Source organism: Macrotis lagotis, chromosome 2 (genome assembly GCF_037893015.1).
Source record: "Macrotis lagotis isolate mMagLag1 chromosome 2, bilby.v1.9.chrom.fasta, whole genome shotgun sequence".
NCBI classification, from domain to species: domain Eukaryota; kingdom Metazoa; phylum Chordata; class Mammalia; order Peramelemorphia; family Peramelidae; genus Macrotis; species Macrotis lagotis.
Genome location: NC_133659.1, coordinates 318,092,935 through 318,112,102, shown reverse-complemented (window position 1 = coordinate 318,112,102; position 19,168 = coordinate 318,092,935). Strand labels below are relative to the sequence as shown.

At 38.1% G+C, this 19,168-nt stretch overlaps 1 protein-coding gene and 1 pseudogene across 1 annotated transcript in view; both read left to right on the top strand.

The window, feature by feature from the left end:
• Positions 1 to 19,168, top strand: part of ANKS1B (ankyrin repeat and sterile alpha motif domain containing 1B) — a 1,440,110-nt gene that overhangs the window by 176,008 nt on the left and 1,244,934 nt on the right. Inside the window, exon 4 of the mRNA XM_074226655.1 lies at positions 9,325 to 9,621. Within this exon, the coding sequence (XP_074082756.1) occupies positions 9,325 to 9,621 (297 nt within the window). The remainder of the gene's footprint in view (positions 1 to 9,324; positions 9,622 to 19,168) is intronic.
• On the top strand, positions 193 to 8,278 carry LOC141510893 (NADH dehydrogenase [ubiquinone] 1 alpha subcomplex subunit 8 pseudogene; annotated as a pseudogene).

The window sequence follows — 19,168 nt, the reverse complement described above, 5'->3', positions numbered from 1 at the left end:
GTCAAAGTCACTTGGGATTTTCTCATATTGTACATTTATCATAAGTTCTCCATGGAGGATCTACATAAAATAATAGGTGCTTTTCTTGGATTCTTTTTAATACATAGAGATATAACTGCATGACTACAGTCACAGACCTGACCTTAAACATGGTGCTTTCTCTACTTCACATTGAGAGAACATTTATACATCATGGGCTGCTGCAGTGATGAACAGTACGGCTTCATAGAAAGTGGTGGGGGGTTCCCCAAAATGAAAACAATCTGATATCTTCCTTTTCTGGCTATTGTCTATCACTATTCTATCAAATACAGCTTTGATGGATAGTCACCAAACTGTTCAAAAAGGTGCAGGTCATCATTTTCATAATGTATATTGACATTAAAGTGGGGTTTTTTTGGGGGGGGAAGTTAAAGTCTAGTCTGTAAGAATTTATTAAACATGGGGCGGCTAGGTGGCGCAGTGGATAGAGCACTGGTCCTGGAGTCAGGAGTACCTGAGTTCGAGTCTAACCTCAGACACTTAATGATTGCCTAGCTGTGTGGCCTTGGGCAAGCCACTTAACCCCATTTGCCTTGCAAAAACCTTAAAAAAAAGAAAAAAGAGAATTTATTAAACATCTACAATATTCCAGGTCTCTGTTAAGGTTAAAAACAAACTCCCTACTCTTAAGGAAATTACAGTCTTCTATATGAAGAGACTAAGCATCAACAGGGGTAAATGAGTAGTCTCAGAGAAAATGCACCAGCATAATGGGAATCAGAAAAGGCTTTCTGTAAAAGGTAGACTTTTAACTGAAACCTGAAGGAACCCAGGAAACCAGGAGCCAGAGAAGAGGAAGGGAGAAAATAAAAAAAATATATACAGTTGCAAGACGGAATCCTGTATATGAAGAACAATAAGGAAATCAGTATTAATAGATCATAGAGTGGGGAATAAGAGAATAGGAAAGGTAGGAAGAGATCATATTATAGAGGGCTTTAAAATTCAAACAGGGTTTACATAATAAGAAACCATTAGAGTTTATTGGATGGAGGATGGTGTAACATGGTCAGACCTATACTGTGGAATGATCCTTTTGACAGATGAGTAGAGGATGAACTGTTGTGGGAAAAGCTTTGAGATAAGGAGATCAACCAGAAGTGATTACTCTGAAAGAGACTGCTTACAGTTTGAGAGGAAATAAGGAAGCCTATAAAACAGTTGTAGTGAAGGTAATTGTGTCTACAGATGGGGTCAATAACACAAGAAAAGGTGAAAATTAAGTGACGATAATAAAATTGGAGAATGGTATACCATCCTTGAGTGCACCTCAAATGACTTTCTCCACTTCTATTGAAATTGGAATGGACATTGAATAGTAGAGTGGCAAGAATACTCTTAAGTACTTTTAAACATTCACAGAAGTGAATTCAAAATTCAGCAGTGATGAGTTGGTGTGCGACAGGAGGATTTTCCTAACTCATGTATCTATTTTGTCACCAAATCATGAAAATTGAGAAAGAATAGACCATCTGGTCCAGCCTCAATCACACATTCCCCAAGAAGCCATCTAATCATTTCTTGAAGATCTCCTTTGATGAGGAAACCTCTCCCACTCCAGGAATCCCATTCTACTTCTAGAAAGCTGTGATTATTAAAAAAGGTTTTACTGACACCAAACCAGAATTGCTTTTTGTTTTCAATTTCTACACTATGCTTTAATGATTGTACATTGAGCTCTGATTATCCATTCAGCCATCTCCATTCCTTCCTCCCAGAAAGGGCTTGGATATTTAGATATTCAAATGTACAGGGGGAATTTTAATTAGGTTGAATGTTTTAGTAAAAGATTGAAAAATCAGAAATTTAGATTGGGAAGGGAATTTTAAATGATCACATGATCGATAATAGTATCACACAGAATTATGACTTTGGAAACTCTTAGAACCATGCTCAATGTAAGCATAAGTCACAAGCTTAGACGACTGGAAATCAAACATAACATTCACTTTCTCCAGAAAGGCAGTGGATTTATAGTTTAGAGAGAGAGAGAGAGAGAAGTATCTTTAGCTGTGCATAATGTAGAAATATTTTTTTTTGAACTGTGTGTGTTTATGATGATTTCTTCTTTTGTTCTGTGAGGAAGGGCAATGGAAAGGGATGGATTATAAATGAATGTAAAATGAATTAATCTTAAGAGAAAAAATTCTTTTTGTAAGGCAATGGGGTTAAGTGGCTTGCCCAAGGCCACACAGCTAGGTAATTATTAAGTGTCTGAGGCTGGATTTGAACTCAGGTCCTCCTGACTCCAGGGCCGGTGCTCTATCCACTGCACCACCCAAAGACCCTAAGACAAAAAAAAATTAAAAGAAATTATATAGACAAACCATTCCACTTTATAGATGAAGAAACTGAGTTCCAAAGAGGGGAAGTGAGTTGTCAAGGCTAGTAAGCAAATGTGGCAGAATTTGAACCCAGGTCTTTCTGACTTTAGCTATGATACCCAGTTCATTATGCTATGCTTCTCAATGGCAGTTAGTATAAGCAGTAGATGATAATGTACCAAGTGGGTCCATCTATCTAGCCCTGTCACGTGGGTAATAATTATTGGAGATATGTTTCCTGATTTCTGATGAATTATATAATCATACATTTCTTACTTATAAGTTCATGGGACTTGAAAAAGGAAGGAATATGAATGGGGATCTAGTGAGCAGAGTAGAGAGGTAAACATCTCTATCACATTTGGGTGATGTGGAAACAGTTATTCAGTATTGCTGGTTCTTCATAAGATTATAGAATTTTATTTGGAGTGCACTTCAGCTGGAAAGTCTCTCTAGTTCATCCTCCTTAGAGATGAGAAAACTGAGAATGGGGAAGATAAAGAGACTTACTTATTGTTGAAAAAGGTAGGTCAAAGAGGGAGACCTGAGACTTTTACAAATGAGGAAACTGAGTCTCAAAGTCTCAAGCATTTGAAGTGATAAATAAAGATCATACATGGAAGATAATCTACTTTGTCTTATAGTCTCTCTCTCTCTCTCTCTCTCTCTCTCTCTCTCTCGGTTTTTGCAAGGCAATGGGGTTAAGTGACTTGCCCAAGGTCACACAGCTTGGTAATTAAGTGTCTGAGGCTGGATTTGAACTCAGGTCCTCCTGACCCCAGGACGGGTGCTCCATCCACTGCACCATAGCTGCCCCAAATGTCATATATTCTCTTTACCATATTTTTCTTTTTCAGGGGTATAAATGTTTTAGCCTGTGGAAGTCAATCATCATTGGAGCCTAGGAAGGAAGACCCTAGGAAAGGGAATACAGTGATTTGTGTAGAGAGTATGTAGAGTAAACTGATATGGTTCAACTCTTGGTAACTTTATTGGAATGACCTTAAGTGAAGACTCTGTAATCTCAGTTTCTTCATCTGAAAAATGATGAAATGAAAGGACACAAATGAAAAAGGTCACTTCCAGTTCCAAATCTATGATCCCAAGTCTTCCCCTAATTAAACAAATAAGATCCTTTCTTTCCACAGGAAGGGAGGGGCTGTTTTGTTTTTGTCTTTGTCTTCTCAGCAGTTAGTACAGAGATGATTAATAAACTGTTGAATTAAGTAAAGATACAGACTCATTTTTGTGGGAGGTAAGAAGGGAGAAGTGAGATGGAGATAAGGAAGATGACCATTTCATCCAGAATTTTTAATTTTGAGAATATCTTAATAGCAAGGGAAATACATATACACACAAACATATATATATATATTTAAAAGACAAATTATGAAAAAGTGAATATAGAGGTCTTTTAAATATATTATTTTAAGACCTGTGCATAATAATAGATGCTATTTGTGACTTTTGAGATTTTTCAAGTTATTATTTACTTCTGCCATTCACAGATCATCAGAGATGAAGGTGTGTGTGTGTATCTCTGTCTCTATCTCTATCTCTATCATCTCTATCTCTCTCTCTCTATATACATATATATATATAGGGACTATAAGACTGGATCTCTATGATAGCCAGTAGACACTCTGATAATTTACCAAATCATTTGCTTCTCTGGAAAGTTAGATGTCATATATAATTTAAGGGAAAATAAGTATTATTTCAAGAATATTCAAAACTAGTTTTATTATTCTTAATGAAATAAGAATTTTAAAAAGTCAATTTACTAATTGTTGGTTCCTTGAGGGAAGAAGTAGTTATGTTTGCATCTTTTCTCTCCCAGTGTTCTGCAGAAAGCCTTGAACATGGTGGGCTTTTAATAAATTCTTGCTGAATTTGTAGGGTAAAAATAATTTTATCCAATTTAGGATATGTTTAAAAAAATCCTAATCCAACAGGTAAATCGCAAACGAGCATCCATTTTGGAAGCACTTTCTGTTTAATTCTATTTAAATTCTGTTCAATTCAATAACCATCCAATATACCTTACAATTCAGTTAGGCCAAAAGGAAATCTTTCACACTTGGTTGCCCATGCAGGTGCTGACTTAACCCAAACCAATGGGTTTTTGTAGGACTTTAGATTTAAAGTAATAAAGGATTTCAGAGTCCACTTAGTCCTATTCTCTTGTTTTATAGAGGAGGAAACTGAAACCTAGAAATTTTTTGTTGTTTTTTGCAAGGCAATGGGATTAAGTGACTTGCCCAAGGTTGCACAGCTAGGTAATTAAGTTTCTGAGGCTGGATTTGATCTCAGGTCCTCCTGACTCCAGGGTGGGTGCTCTTTCCATTGTGTCATCTAGTTGGCCCCTGTCCTAGAAGATTTAAATGACTTGACTAATTCTCTCATTTTGTGGGTAAGGAAACTGAGGTCCAAATAGGTTGAGTGACATATTCAAGGAATTGAAATAAGATCTTCTGGCTTTGTTATTTCTACTATACCAAACTTCCTCTAGAAATTTCCTTTCCAGGCCCTATAGCCTATTGGGAGTAATTGCATGTTATCTGGAATACATATCTCTGAAAAGGAGAAATAACAGAAAGCATATTATATACTTGCAACAAAGTCAAGAAGAGTAGTCCTGGGGGCAGAGCCAAGATGGTGACAGGAGAGGACTGTCTCTTAGGTGCTCTGGAACAACACTTCTAAGCTAAGGACTCTAACTACATTTTTGAGAGACAGAACCCACAGAGGGATGTAGTGAGGTAGTTCTCCAGCCCAAAGTAACCTGGAAAAGAGTGGAAAAGGCTTGGCTCCCTGGGGTCAGAGGGGTGGCCCACCAGAGCAAAGGAACTTCAGCCTCCTGGAGGCAGCCCCAGGGTGCTGGGAGCCAGGGCTCACAGCAGCGGGGGAGTTTCCTGACCTACACCCCGGGGAGCACCGGGAACAACTTGGGGGACCAGTGGGAGGACCTCTGCCAGAACGAGCACGTGAAGCCCAGCCCTCAGGGCACACAGCAAGCAGGAACCAAGCAGAGCTGGTAAGCAGGAGCCCCCAGGTGTGAATGCTGAGCCTAGGGAGGGAGCAGGGAGAGACTGCCCAGTTCTGTCCTCTGCCCCTGGAACAGGACTCTGGGGCTCTGACCCCATTCAGATCCTGATCGCAGTCTAGGCCCCCCTCCCATAGAACAGCAGGACCCCCCCACCTCAGCCCCGTGGCAGAAGGGTGTGCTTGTGGTCATTCACAGACCAGGAGGGAGGACAGAGCCTCACACACTCAAAAGGTCAGGAAATACCCCAAAACCAGGCACAGACTAAGGAAATTTATAATTAGAGAAAAAAGAGGAACACCATTAAGAAATACATAGACAATGGTCTATGATCCCAAGAAGGATCAAAACACTCAATCAGAAGATGAGGAAGCATAAGCTACTGCATCTAAATACTCCAAGAAAAACAGAAACTGGGCTGAGGCTATGACAGAGCTCAAAAAAGACTTTGAAAATCAAGTGAGGGAGTTAGAAGAAAAACTGGGAAAAGAAATGAGACAGATGCAGGAAAAACATGAGAAGGAAGGCAGCAACTTAGTCAAGGAGATCCAAAAAAATGCTGAAGAAAATAGTATGTTAAAAACCAGCTTAGGTCAAATGGATAAAACAGTTCAAAAAGTTATTGAGGAGAAGAATGTTTTAAAAAGCAAAATTGGCCAGATTGGAAAAAAGATAAGAAAGCTCTGAGGAAAACAAATCCTTCAGACAAGGGAATTGAAGGAGGTTGCTGATTTTACAAGAAATCAGGATATCATACTTCAAAACCAAAAGAATGAAAAATTAGAAGAAAGTGTGAAACATCTCACTGAAAAAACAACTGATATGGAAAATAGATTTAGGAAAGATAATTTAAAAATTATTGGAATACCTGAAAGTCATGACTAGGAAAAGAACCTTGACATCATTTTCAAAGAATTACTACAGGAGAATTTCCCTGATATCCTAAAAGCAGAGGGCAAAACAGAAATGGAGAGAATCCACCAATCTTCCCGAGAAAGAGATCTAAAAAAAAAGCAACACCCAGGAATATTATAGCCAAGTGCCAGAACTCCCAAGTCAAAGGGAAAATATTATAAGCAGCCAGAAGGACACAATTCAAATATCGTGCAACTGCACAATCACACAGGATCACACAGGACTTAACAGCAACTACATTAAAAGCTTGTAGGGCTTGGAATATAATATTCTGGAAGGCAAAAGAGCTTAGAATGTAACCAAGAATCAACTACCCTGCAAAATTGAACATCCTCTTCCAGGGAAAATGATGGACTTTCAATGAACCCAGGGAATTTCAGATGTTCCTGTTGGAATGGCCAGAGCTGAACAGAAGGCTTGATCTTCAAATACAGGACTCAGGTGAAGCATAGAGAGCAGAGGAGAAGGGGAAAATATGAGGGACTTAATGATGATGAACTACATGTATTCCTGTCTAGAAAAATGATACTGATAATACTCATATGAACCTTCTCATTTAATAGAGCAGGTAGAAGGAGCTTTTATAGATGAAGCACAGGAGAAAACTGAATTTGAAGATATATTGTGATATAAAAATGGAATCAATGGCTAAAAGGGAAATGTAATGGGAAAAAGAAAAAGGAGAGGAGGAATAGGCCAAGATATTTCATATAATAAGATTTTTCTTTATTACAATGAACTATTGCAATGATATGGAATGGGGAAAGGCAAGGGGGAATGAGGGAATCTTCCCTCTCATCAGAGGTGGCTAAGAGAGGAAACAGCATATATACTCAATGGGGTATAGATGTCTGGAGTAAGAAGGAGAGAAGGGGGATGGGGGAAGGGGGGGTGATGTGAGTGATGGAGGAGAGGATGGACCATGGGGGGATAGTGGTCAGATATAACACATTTTCTTTTTTACTTCTTGCAAGGGCCTGGGATTGGATGGTCTGTCTGGGTCAATAGGGCCAGGTGGATGCTGGGCCTAAGGGGTGGTATGGGGGCTCAGGGCCTCTTGGCCCCAGGACCAGGGATCTGTCTGCTGTGCCACTCAGCTACCCTACAGCAGAGTCAGAGTGAAAGGAGAGAGAAAATATAGTACATAGTAGTGGAGAAATATGAAAGGGGGGAGTTGCGATCAGCAATGGCAATGGTGGAAAAATATGGAAGTAACTTTTGTGATGGACTTATCCTAAAGAATGTGATCCGGACTTCAAGGAGAGCCGGGCAGGAGCAGGCTGGCCTGGGCCCTGCACGCCGCCGCTGCCGCCGCCGAGCCAGGTGTGGTGGAGCTACCCACCTTTGAGGACCTCAACGTGCAGGAGGTGAATGTCAGTTCTGCTGTACTAAAAGCTGCAGCCCATCATTATGGTTCACAGTGTGATAAAGTCAATAAAGAATTTATGCTTTGCTGCTGGGAAGAGAAGGATCCAAGGCGATGTTTAAGTGAAGGGAAACTTGTCAATCAATGTGCTTTGGAATTCTTCAGGAATATAAAGACACACTGTGCTGAGCCCTTTACTGAGTATTGGACATGCATTGATTATTCTGAGCTTCAAGAGCTTCGTCGATGTCGCAAGGAACAGGCAAAATTTGACAACTGTGTCCTACAAAGGCTAGGATGGGTGCACCCTGATTTGGGAGAACTGTCAAAGGTTACAAAAATGAGCACAACCCGACCTCTACCTGAGAATCCCTATCATTCTAGACCAAGACCAGAGCCAAATCCTGCTTTTGAGGGAGATTTGAAGCCTGCAAAACATGGCAGTCAATTCTATTTCTGGAATTGGTAGAAGAAAGAATTATATCCAGGGAGCTCAAACTTGAAGACAGCCTTAAGCAATGAGTACAGAATTAAGACTCTTGTCCAGCTTGTCTGCAGGACCAGTAGGTCCTTTTCAGAAAAATAAAAAAAGAAAACCTAAAAAAAAAAAAAAAGAATGTGATCCACCCATGACAGAGTTGGTGGTATTGGAACACAGATTGAAGCACATTTTTTATTATTATTGTTTTTTTGGGGGGGGTTACAGGGCAAATGGGGCTGGGTGGCCTGCCTGGGGCCACACAGCTGGGTGATTGTTGGGTGTCTGAGGCCAGATTTGGACCTGGGTGCTCCTGGCTCAAGGGCCAGTGCTCTGTCTGCCACCTGGCTACCCCTACTATTATTATTACTATTTTATTTTTTCTTTTTTGGGGGTTTTTGCAAGGCAATGGGGTTGGAGGCTTTCACGGGGTCACACAGCTGGGTGATTGTTGGGTGTCTGGTGCTGGATTTGGGCTCAGGTGCTCCTGGCTAAGTGGCCGGTGCTCCGTCCACTGCACCACCTGGCCATACCTACAGTTATTATTATTATTAATTTTAATTTTTTCTCTCCCCCTTTATATTATCACTCATGCAGGTCTATATTTTTTTGGTGGGAGGGGGTATTATGTTTACTCTTTAACAAGAATATTTTAGTAATGTATAAAAAAACATTATTTGTACAAAATAAAAAAAAAGAAAAATCTAAAAAAAAGAAAATTTTTGTGGTCATAGGCAAGTGACCAAATCTCAAAGAAAAAATAGTCCTTCTCTTTATAGGTGAGAAAACAATTTAAAAGAAATCAAATGATTTGTCCAGGGTCACACAGGTAATCAATGACAGAACCAGGATTTAATCCTTGATCCTCTGGCTATTACATATAAGAGTTGAAAAATTACCTATAATCAGTATTTTTCAAACTGTGAAACCAAAGAACTTTGATCCCTGGATGACTTCTAAGCAATTAGGTTGCCTTCTTTTTAAATTTTTTATCCTCTAGGCTACAGACGATTTGAGTAGGGACTAAAGGGAGGGGGGAGGCCAAGTCTTCAACCTGATGGGATTTTTTCATATTAGCCAAGTCAATGTCAAATTTTAATATCTTATTGAATTTTTCAACTCACCATTTGCTTTTGCTGTTGTTTTGAACCAGAATAATGAAAATGAGACAGCACTGCACTGCGCTGCCCAGTATGGACACTCGGAGGTCGTCGCTGTCCTCTTGGAGGAGCTCACAGATCCTACTATTCGAAATAGCAAGTTGGAAACCCCCTTGGATCTGGCGGCCCTCTATGGTCGGCTGCGGGTGGTGAAGATGATCATCAGCGCCCATCCTAACCTCATGAGTTGTAATACCCGCAAGCACACTCCCCTGCATCTGGCTGCCCGCAATGGCCATAAGGCTGTGGTACAGGTGCTCCTGGAGGCAGGGATGGATGTGAGCTGTCAGGTGAGGCTGTCCTGAGCTTCCTTTCTTGACTTTGATGCCTTATTTGAACTTCATATTAGCAATGGTCATAAATATTGACACTATTATAAAAATAATGTTGATATGGACAATATTGATATTGTCCATGTCAACATCGAAATGTAAGACAATAGTTAGCATTTCAATAAACATTTTAAACAATAAACAATTCAATTTAAGCAATTCTAAGCATAAATAAATTTTTAAATGTTTGCTAGTTGCTTTATCTATATGAACTCATTTGATTCTTATAGCAACTTTGTGAATTAGTTGCTATTTTCATTCCCATTTCATCAATGGTTTGTCCAAAGCCTGTCAGTTGACCAGCTTCTAAGGAAAGACTTAGATCCATATATTTTTTGACTCTAAATTTGGGTCTCTAACTCTTACCAGAAAAAGGCATAGGATCATGATGTTAGTGGAACTTTGAGGTCCTTTAACCTTTAAGCTAATGAGGCTAAGTGCATTGCCTGAGGTCAGACAGGTAGGGTTACCTGACTTCAAATCTAGTGATTTTTTTCTACTCTCTGTTTTCTTCCTTTTTGGGATATGGAAAGATCCTTGGTGTGGAAAGATTCTTGGATAGGAAATCAGAGGACCTGAGTTCAAATCCCTTTATATTGAACAGGTGACTTTGTGACCCTGAACAATACACTTAACCCTGTTATCTTAGTTTCCTCATCTGTGAAATGGGCTGGAGAAGGAAGCCACTCTAATATCTTTGCCAAGAGAATACCAAATGGGATCACAGGGACACAATTAAAAATGACTGACCAACAAAAAAAAATTAGCCATTTCCTGTCTTTTCCTTCATTTTTCTTATGATGAGAATGTTCCCATATTTGAGAATATTTCATTTTATGCTAGTCCTGGGGATGCAAAAAAAATGAGGGGGTCACTTCCAAGCATCTTTCAGTTTTAGATTCTGTGGGGAGGCAGCAATATGTATTAGAACAAGGTCTTGGATTTGATGCCTGTCCCTGATTCAGAGTCTACTTCACTGAAACCTCAGTTTCCTCATCTATAAAATGGTGAACACATGTGTTGTAGTAGTTAGTAGTCAGGGTGTGAGGATCAAATGAGATTGTGTATGTTGAGCAATTTGTAAAACTGAAAGAGTCTGTCATGGTTATTAAGGTAATAATTGCTATAATGTGATTCATTGGTTTTACATATTCCTCTATGATCTCAGGATTCAAACTTGGCACTTGCTCCACTAAAGTATACTATTTATATCCAAGACTCTGTCCTAGGTGCTGGGAATTCAAAGAAGAATGAGTCAGTCAGTCATTAGAATTCATTATAAACCCATTTTGTGCCATTAGGGTAGCGTGGTAGTGCAGTAGATAGAGGACTGGCCTTGGAGTCCTCCGGGAGGACAAGAGTTAGAATCTAGCCTTAGGTACTTGACATTTACTAGATGTGTGACCTTAACCCTGACTGCCTCGCATTCAGGATCATCTCCAGTCATCTCGATCCATATCTGGACACTTGGACCCAGAAGTTCCGGAGAAGAAATTGAGGCTAGTAATTTAGCACAGCACCTTCATGTGCTAGTTAGGACATCACCTCTCCTGACATGGTCTTCTTCGAGAAGAACAAACATCATCATTTTGTGTCAGTACTGGGGACCCAAAGAGAAAAGTGAAACAATCCTTTCCTGGAGTAAATGGAGTCCTGAAGACCTGGGTTCCTGTCTTGGTAGTGAATTTAAAAGATGGAATTTGAACTCAGACCTTCTGACATAAAATATAGTGGTCAAATCCACTCTACCATGCTATCTTGGCTAAGGACTAAAAACTTTATTGTCACCAAAGTAGAGCAGAAAGTTCCTTTCTTCAGAATTGAGGACAAAATGAAACATTTCTATATTTACACCTATCTATTTGCCTGTCTATATAGAAATAGAGTTGTATATCTCTATATAACTCTCTCTCTCTCTCTCTCTCTCTCTCTCTCTATATATATATATATATACATATACATATCTATACATATATATTCACATAGATGGTTAGATATCATTATCCATGTTAATATGCCACTATATAGATATACACATACATATATAGTTTTATATATATATATATATATATATATATATATATATATAGTTACATAGTGATTATAACCATAGAGACAGCTTAATATTTATTTCATGTTTCTTTCTGCTTACTTCATTACAAAATGGTGAGTTTCTTGAGGGCAGGGCCTGAATATTTGCATTTCCTTTAGCTTGAAGATAATGTTATACATAACAAGTAGGTATTCAAATTTTGTTGGAATGAATTTTCCACCAATTTTTTTTGGAAAGATTTGTTAGCATCAGTCCTTTGATTTCTCTAGTCAATCCCTCATTATCTCAAGGTAAGTACAGTATGGTTTTCTACCATAAATACTTTCTAGCACAATGCTTTGTCTAACAGCCAAATTGAAGTAGGCTGTCTCAAAAGTTATTATGTAAGCATTATGAAGCTTAAATAGAATTAATAGACTTTCATAGACTTAAGGAGCTTAGTAGAGTAATCTAGACCTGTATACAGACCTTTGAAAGTTTATAAAGCACACTGGACATTATCTTACTGAATCCTTTCTCTGGGAGTGGTGTCATTATCCAAATTTTTACTGGTGAGGAAACTGAAGTCTGGAGAAGTAAAGGAACTTCCCTAGGACCCTAGTAACTAGAAGATAACTAGTTACTATCTAAGGCATGATTTTAACTTAGGCTTCTTGACTGTGAGACCAGCACTGAATCTCTGTTTCTGTTTTAACATACACTATTTGTAGAAAAGTGAAAAGTAATGCGATTGGTACATCTATATCTTGGCAAAAGTACCAGTGATTTAAGATAATTGAGGAAACTGAGACCCAGGGAGACCAAGTCATATAGCTAGTGAGCTTAGGATAGGATAGGATTCAAACTCAAGGTCTTTGATTCTATTTCAGAACCAGGATTCCTTTCACTAGCAAGTTGACATTTTCCACTTTCCACTTGGAAATATCTTGGTTAGCCAAGCTTTCTCAAAACTTCCTGTGTGTTTTAACAAGTGGTATAGGTATTCATTTATCAGTGGGGTTCACCTAGTTTAATAAAGATGACTTGTCACTTAATAAGGTATGTTATATGGGCAGAAAAGCAAGGATCTACAGATTTTGACCTGAGCTTCTATGCTCCCTAAACATATGATATTGCTCCCCTTGATTTCTGATGTATGGTCTGCCCCCATCCTTATCCCCCTCACCATAATATAGGGGTAGTATGTTAAAATATATTAATTATACTTTAGTGTCTTTTGCCAGTCTTTTTTTTGAGTTCTCACTATTTCTGAGCATAAAAATTGTCAGTATAATTCACTTAAAAAAAAAGATCTGTCCCCTCAAGGATATACAGGCTGTGAAAATTGCTTCTAGCAGAATTGTCAGTGTGTATTTAAGTCACCATATTCTGGATTTCTTGCATGGAATTCTTTATGAAGGTGGTTGATGAAAATGGGTGGTGGTGGGATATTAGAGGGGAATAGGCTGATAAATTGTTTATTGTTGTTCAGTCTTTCTGATCATATCTGACTCTTTGTGATCCCATTTGAAGTTTTCTTGCCAAAAGTACTGGAATGGCTTACCATTTCCTTTTCTAGCTCATTTTACAGTGGAGGAAACTGAGGCGAACAGAACTAAATGACTTACCCAGGTCACAGAGCTAGTAAGTATCTGAGATTGGATTTGAACTCATGAAGATAAGTCTTCCTGACTCCAAATCCACTGTGTTAACGAAATTGATGCTACTTACAGATCAGAGTAATCTCCCTTTCCTCTAATTCCTGACCCATGATGTCCCATGACCTCTTTGTAATTTAAGTTTCTCGAGGTCATGGATTGTCTATGCCTTTGTATTTTAATCTGCAGCTCTTAACGCATAATATGAACTTTATAAATCATTCTTTCTTTATTCCACAACTTTACTTTATTGTCCTTCTATATTCAACTCAATTCAAAACATTTTTTATCAAGTATTTACCATGTACCAGACCCTGAACAAAATCAAATGAAAAGTGGTCCCAGCTCTCAAGGAACCTACATTCTACAAGGGATGGATAGCCACATGTAAATGATCTGAGGCTAAAGAGAGCGGCTAATGTTTAGAGGAATCATAAGATCCTTCCAGTATTAGTACATGAACTAATGCTATGATATAAGAGTATGAACTAATTAAGTTCATGACCTAAGTCTTGAAGGAAGTTTAAGCTACTAAGGATCAGAGTTGAGGAAGAGCTGAACATCAGACTTGGGGTCTCCCTGTCCAGACATGCAGAATTGGGAAATGGGGTGTAGAGTTTAAGGAGCAGTAAGCAAATAGACAAGTTTGTCTGGAACCTGAATGACTGAAGGGGAACATGCTGAAAGAAATGTCTTATTTTTTTTCCCTCAATGTATTCATGCAAACTTCTTTCCTTCCAAGCACTCTAGAATAAATTCAACAGGACATTTTGGGAATCAGCTAGCCATACATGAGACCATAGGAGCACAAAACTAGAGCCTGGAGAGAGCCAGTCCAAATCTCTTCATTTTACAATTGAGGAAACTGAGGCAGGGAAGATGAAATGACTTGGTCAAATTCACCGAGGTAATGGCCAACCAATCAACTGCACAATTATTAATTGCCTGAACTGAAGTGTTTATTAATTGCTTATTTCAGGAAGTATGCTAATACTAAGCACAGGTAATATGAATAAGCTTCAGTAGTGGTCCCTGCCCTCTAGGAGCTTACATTTGAGGCAGGATGATTACAGTCAGGAAAATAGATAAATAGAAGAAAAGATCGATGAAATGGGATGTCGGAGAAGCTGGGGAGATTCCTGAAGAATGGGGCATATCAGCTGAGTCCAATAAGACTCAAAGAATGAGTAGCCATAGTGTCCATAACACGGGGGATGGCCTATGTCCATTTGATCATCTTCTGACTTATAAACCAGCCTTCATTTTGAGTGCTATAGTGGTAAACTACTGGGAAAGCTGTGACAGCAATTCCCTATCAGAATTTCTCTTGGTGGGGGAGTAGATGGCAGGGAGAGTACAGAGACCCTTCACATTGCCTAAGGCATTTTCTCTGAAATTCAGTTTAGGATTTAATCTTATAAATCCCAGGGGAGTTTCAAACCGAGTTGGTAATATGCTTCTAAATTATACTGCAGACTAATTAATCTGCCACCAGCTCTGCCAGGCCTAGCTGAATAATTTTTCATTCCCAGAAAAAAAGATTTTTTTTGTTCTTTGGTAATCAATTAATTTTCCTGCATTATCTAATTCTAAATGAACTGTCATATGATTCCCAGGGAAGATCACGGGTGAAATATAAATGTCTGCCCTAGTTTCAAGACTTCATTGCCAAGTTAGGATTTTCTAGCAGGTCATTCAATGGATAGGAAAAATAGCCTCAGCTTGTTCCTTTAAACTAAACCAGGAGGTTTGATCATGTTAAGGACTCTTTAATTAGTTCTAAATCACCGATTAAGGGAAAAAAACCCCCACAATATGAAAACAATGTGATGTGGTAAATTATGTGGTGCACAGGTTTAGACTTTAACTAAGTTCTATTTTTTAGCAAGAAATCTCTGAAATGTAGACAGCTTTTGAGCATCTTTGTTCTTTTTTGGAATTGTAAATAGTTTCTAATATGCTGTTTAGTACATTATAGGTTAATGTTCTAAATAAATTTAAATAAAATTTAAATTTAAAATTAAAATTAAATTAATAGTTTTATTAGCTGTTTCAATTTTCTAAGAGCACTTCAAAATCGTAACAAATATTTGGGCTAATAATCTTCATTTAATTCCTGATTAGGTCAGTTATATATCATATCCAGTTATTAAACATTCAAGATACTATAGAGAGTATTTCTTGAATGATGTTTGTCCTTCATTCTCGAAAAAGACTATGGCATCTGGAAGGTGGTGCCATGACAAGGATTGGATTGGATTGGGGTGGGGGGCATTTGTGCTAAGTCACTAGCCTCATTTTCTCCTCCAGAGCCCTATGGGTCCAGTGGCCAGATATGAATCTGGAAGACTGGAGATGGCCCTGGGCGGGAGGCAGGCAGTCAAGGTTAAGTGACTTGTCCAAGGTCACCCATTAGTAAGCGTCAAATATCTAGATCAGATTTAAACTTAGGTCCTTTTAGGCTGTGTAGAACAGCTGAATGGTACAATGCCTAGAGCCCCAGATCCGGAGTCAGGAAGACCAGAGTTCAAATGTGGCCTCGGACACTTACTACCTGGGGCAGGTCACTTAACCCTGTTTGTCTCAATTTCCTCATCTGCAAAATGAGATAGAGAAGGAAATGGCAAACTGCTGCAATATCACTGCCAAGAAAATCCCAAATGGGGTCACGAATAGTCAGAAAAAACTGAAAAAGATTGAACAACAATTAAGCTATGTGGTCTTTGGAGGCAGAGGGCCTAAGGTTTGGATCTCATCTCTGCTGGTTAAAATTTGGGTGGGCTTGGGCAATTGACTTAATTTCTCTGACTCACAGTTACCTCATTAGAACAATATTCTGGAAGACATCTAAGGTTCTTTTCTATCCCTACCCTGGAATCCTAAATGATCTGTTAGCAAGGATAGATAGCTAGTTTGTAAGAGTAGGCACAAAAATAGATCCATTTTAAAACAGAACTTTCTAATTTTGGTACCAATTTTAGAATTGCTATAATAAATATTCTGTTTTAAAGTATTAGGAAAAGTGGTGTAGATTATTCATGATCAAAGGATCCTACTGTGATGTGTGTGTATATATATATATTTCTCTGAGCTAGACTTGAATTGGCCAAGGTATATAGCCTTGAAATTGGCTGTTATCTTCAGAGACTTTGAAACTATAATTTGAACCAGTTTTGTAAAAAAAAAAAATCTGTGATGCCTCAACATGAAGCAGGAACCAGCTAATCAATCAGTCATTATTCATTAAGCATCTACTATGTGCCAGATTCTTTGCTAGGTGCTGGTCCAATTTTTATAAAAAAATGTCTATATGTATAGATGGGCATGAATTTGTATGCATAAGTATGTGTGTGATTTAAAATATATTTATAATATAAAATACGTATATCTAGATATATGGTATGTATGAATTATATTTGCATTGATCCATACATGTATTATGTATATAAGCATATATAATAGACACATACCTAGACATATTAGTATGCAGTAAATATAAAGTACATCCATACACACTCACATATATAGAAATATATGTCTATATTTATATCTTTATATCTGTGTTGGTTTAAGCATAAGAATATAAAAATATAGAATATACTTAAATATATGTTTGTATGTATGTATAATGCCAGAATCTGCCCCCCCAAATGAAAGCAAGTAGTTTAAAAAATTGAAGTTACATAATGATTAACTAATATGTGTTTCAGTTCAGTAAGCTTTTATTAAGTGCCTACTGTATGCAAAAAATATATAAAACACGATGCTTGATAGGGTCCATAGCTCACCAAGTTGTTTCAATTGTTAAGGAAAGGGATTGAAGTTAAAAGGATGTTAGAGACCTGAGACAATATGCAGAAGTGAAGGAGACAAGAGTGTTGAGGAAAGCAAAAAGTAACCTCTAGAGGAGCAAAAAAATAGGGAGTTTGCAAGACAACCATGTTTGTCAGAAGGGATAATCTTCTGAATTTGCAAGTAGTGGTGGTTACTGCTATTGTTGTTGGTTGCCGGATCCTCTCATTTTGGGATCTATGATATTGAGCTCATTCTTTCCCCTCTTTCTTCTCATCCTATAAAGCATAGTCTTATCATCTCTTGTCTAGATCACTGAACTCCCTTTCTTGTTGGTCTTCCACCCTTAAATCTCTCCTTTCTCCCATCTTCCTCTTCACAGCTCCCAAAGTGCAGGTTTAACTTTAACTCTCCCTTTCACAGATATCTGTTTTGTTTTTCCCTCTAGGATTGCATGGAAACTCTCATGTGGGCATATGAAACCCTTCACAGTGGATTTTACCAGATATTTGCTTGTTGCTTGATACTTTGAAATAATAGCTAACTTTGTTGTGATTATTTAGTTCTTTTTCAGTTGTGTCTGACTCCTTGTGATACCTTTTGATGTTTTCTTGACAGAGATAAGTGGTTTGCCATTTCCTTCTCCAGCTCATTTTACAGATGGGTAAAATGAGGCAAATAGAGTGAAGTGACTTGCCCAGGGTCATATAACTAGTAAGTATCTGTGACTGGATTTGAGCTCAGGAAGATGAGATCTGGCACTTTATTTATTGTACCACCAAGCTGTCCTAATAATACCTAACATTTCCAGAGTGCTTTATGTATATTGTCTTATTTAATTCTCACAATAATTCTGTGAGGTTTCCCAATGACTAACACCCCATTTTTTAAAAAAAATAATGTTTGATGTGTCTTAAATTCAAAGCCCTTCTGTGGGAGAGGCAACAGAGAAGCCAGGAAGACCTTAACTTGAATCCTATATCAAGTACATGTGACCTTAGGGCTCCTATACTTTCACACCTTCAGGGATCCAGTTTCCTCCTATATAAGGTGAACGTGTTGAATTTGATAAACTATAAAATTCCTTCAGATCTCTAGCCTTGATACTTTGTTAAGAACTCTACAATTATTATCTCATTTGATCCTCACAACAAGCTTGGGAGGTAGGAAACTGAGGCAGGAAGAAGTTAAATGACTTGCCCAGGGTCATGTAGTCCATAAGTGTCTGAGCATGGATTTGATCTCATAACCTCTTGACTCCAGGCTTAATACTATATTCATTGCACCACCTAGTGGATAATAGTGATAGTTCCTTGTGATGCCCATTTACAAAGCCTTTCTTAATTGGTGGGACCTGTCAAAGCTTGTGCTTCATTACTGGAATCTTGGAGACTTCATGTTTCATCTCCCTATTTAGGCTAAGATATCAGAGGATGAGTTCAGTAAGGAATTTCCTACCAATAGGAAAAAAATATGAGCTTATTGAGAAATAAAAGAAATATTTTAATAATGTTTCTACATTCCTGATCTTTGAAAGACTGATGATTTTCTAATAATCTGTACTTTGTCTATTGGTGTGGTCTTGTCTTTGACTCCTGGCAGATTATATGATTAAGTGAATGGTTAGGGAATGTCTGGAAAAGGAAGCAGAGAGAGTCAGCATTACTCTTAGAACACATCATCTCTTATCTAGCCTCATTTTATATAATTACTAGACTAGTAGAGAAGGGGAATGCTAAAAAAATAGTTTGGTTGGAATTTAGCAAAGTATTTGACAAAGTATGCCACCATTCTAGTGAAGAAGATAAAGAGATAAGAGCTAAGCACTATGTCATTTGGGATTGGAACCGGTTGAATGGCCAGACTTGGTGGATGATATTAACTTAGAAGACAGTGTTTAGTGCCCCATGTATCTGTGTTTGATCCAGCATGTATTAAAATTCTTGTCAATGACTTATATAAAACTATAATTAATGAATCATATTTGGAGATGACCCAAAGTAGAGAGAGAAAATTAACACAT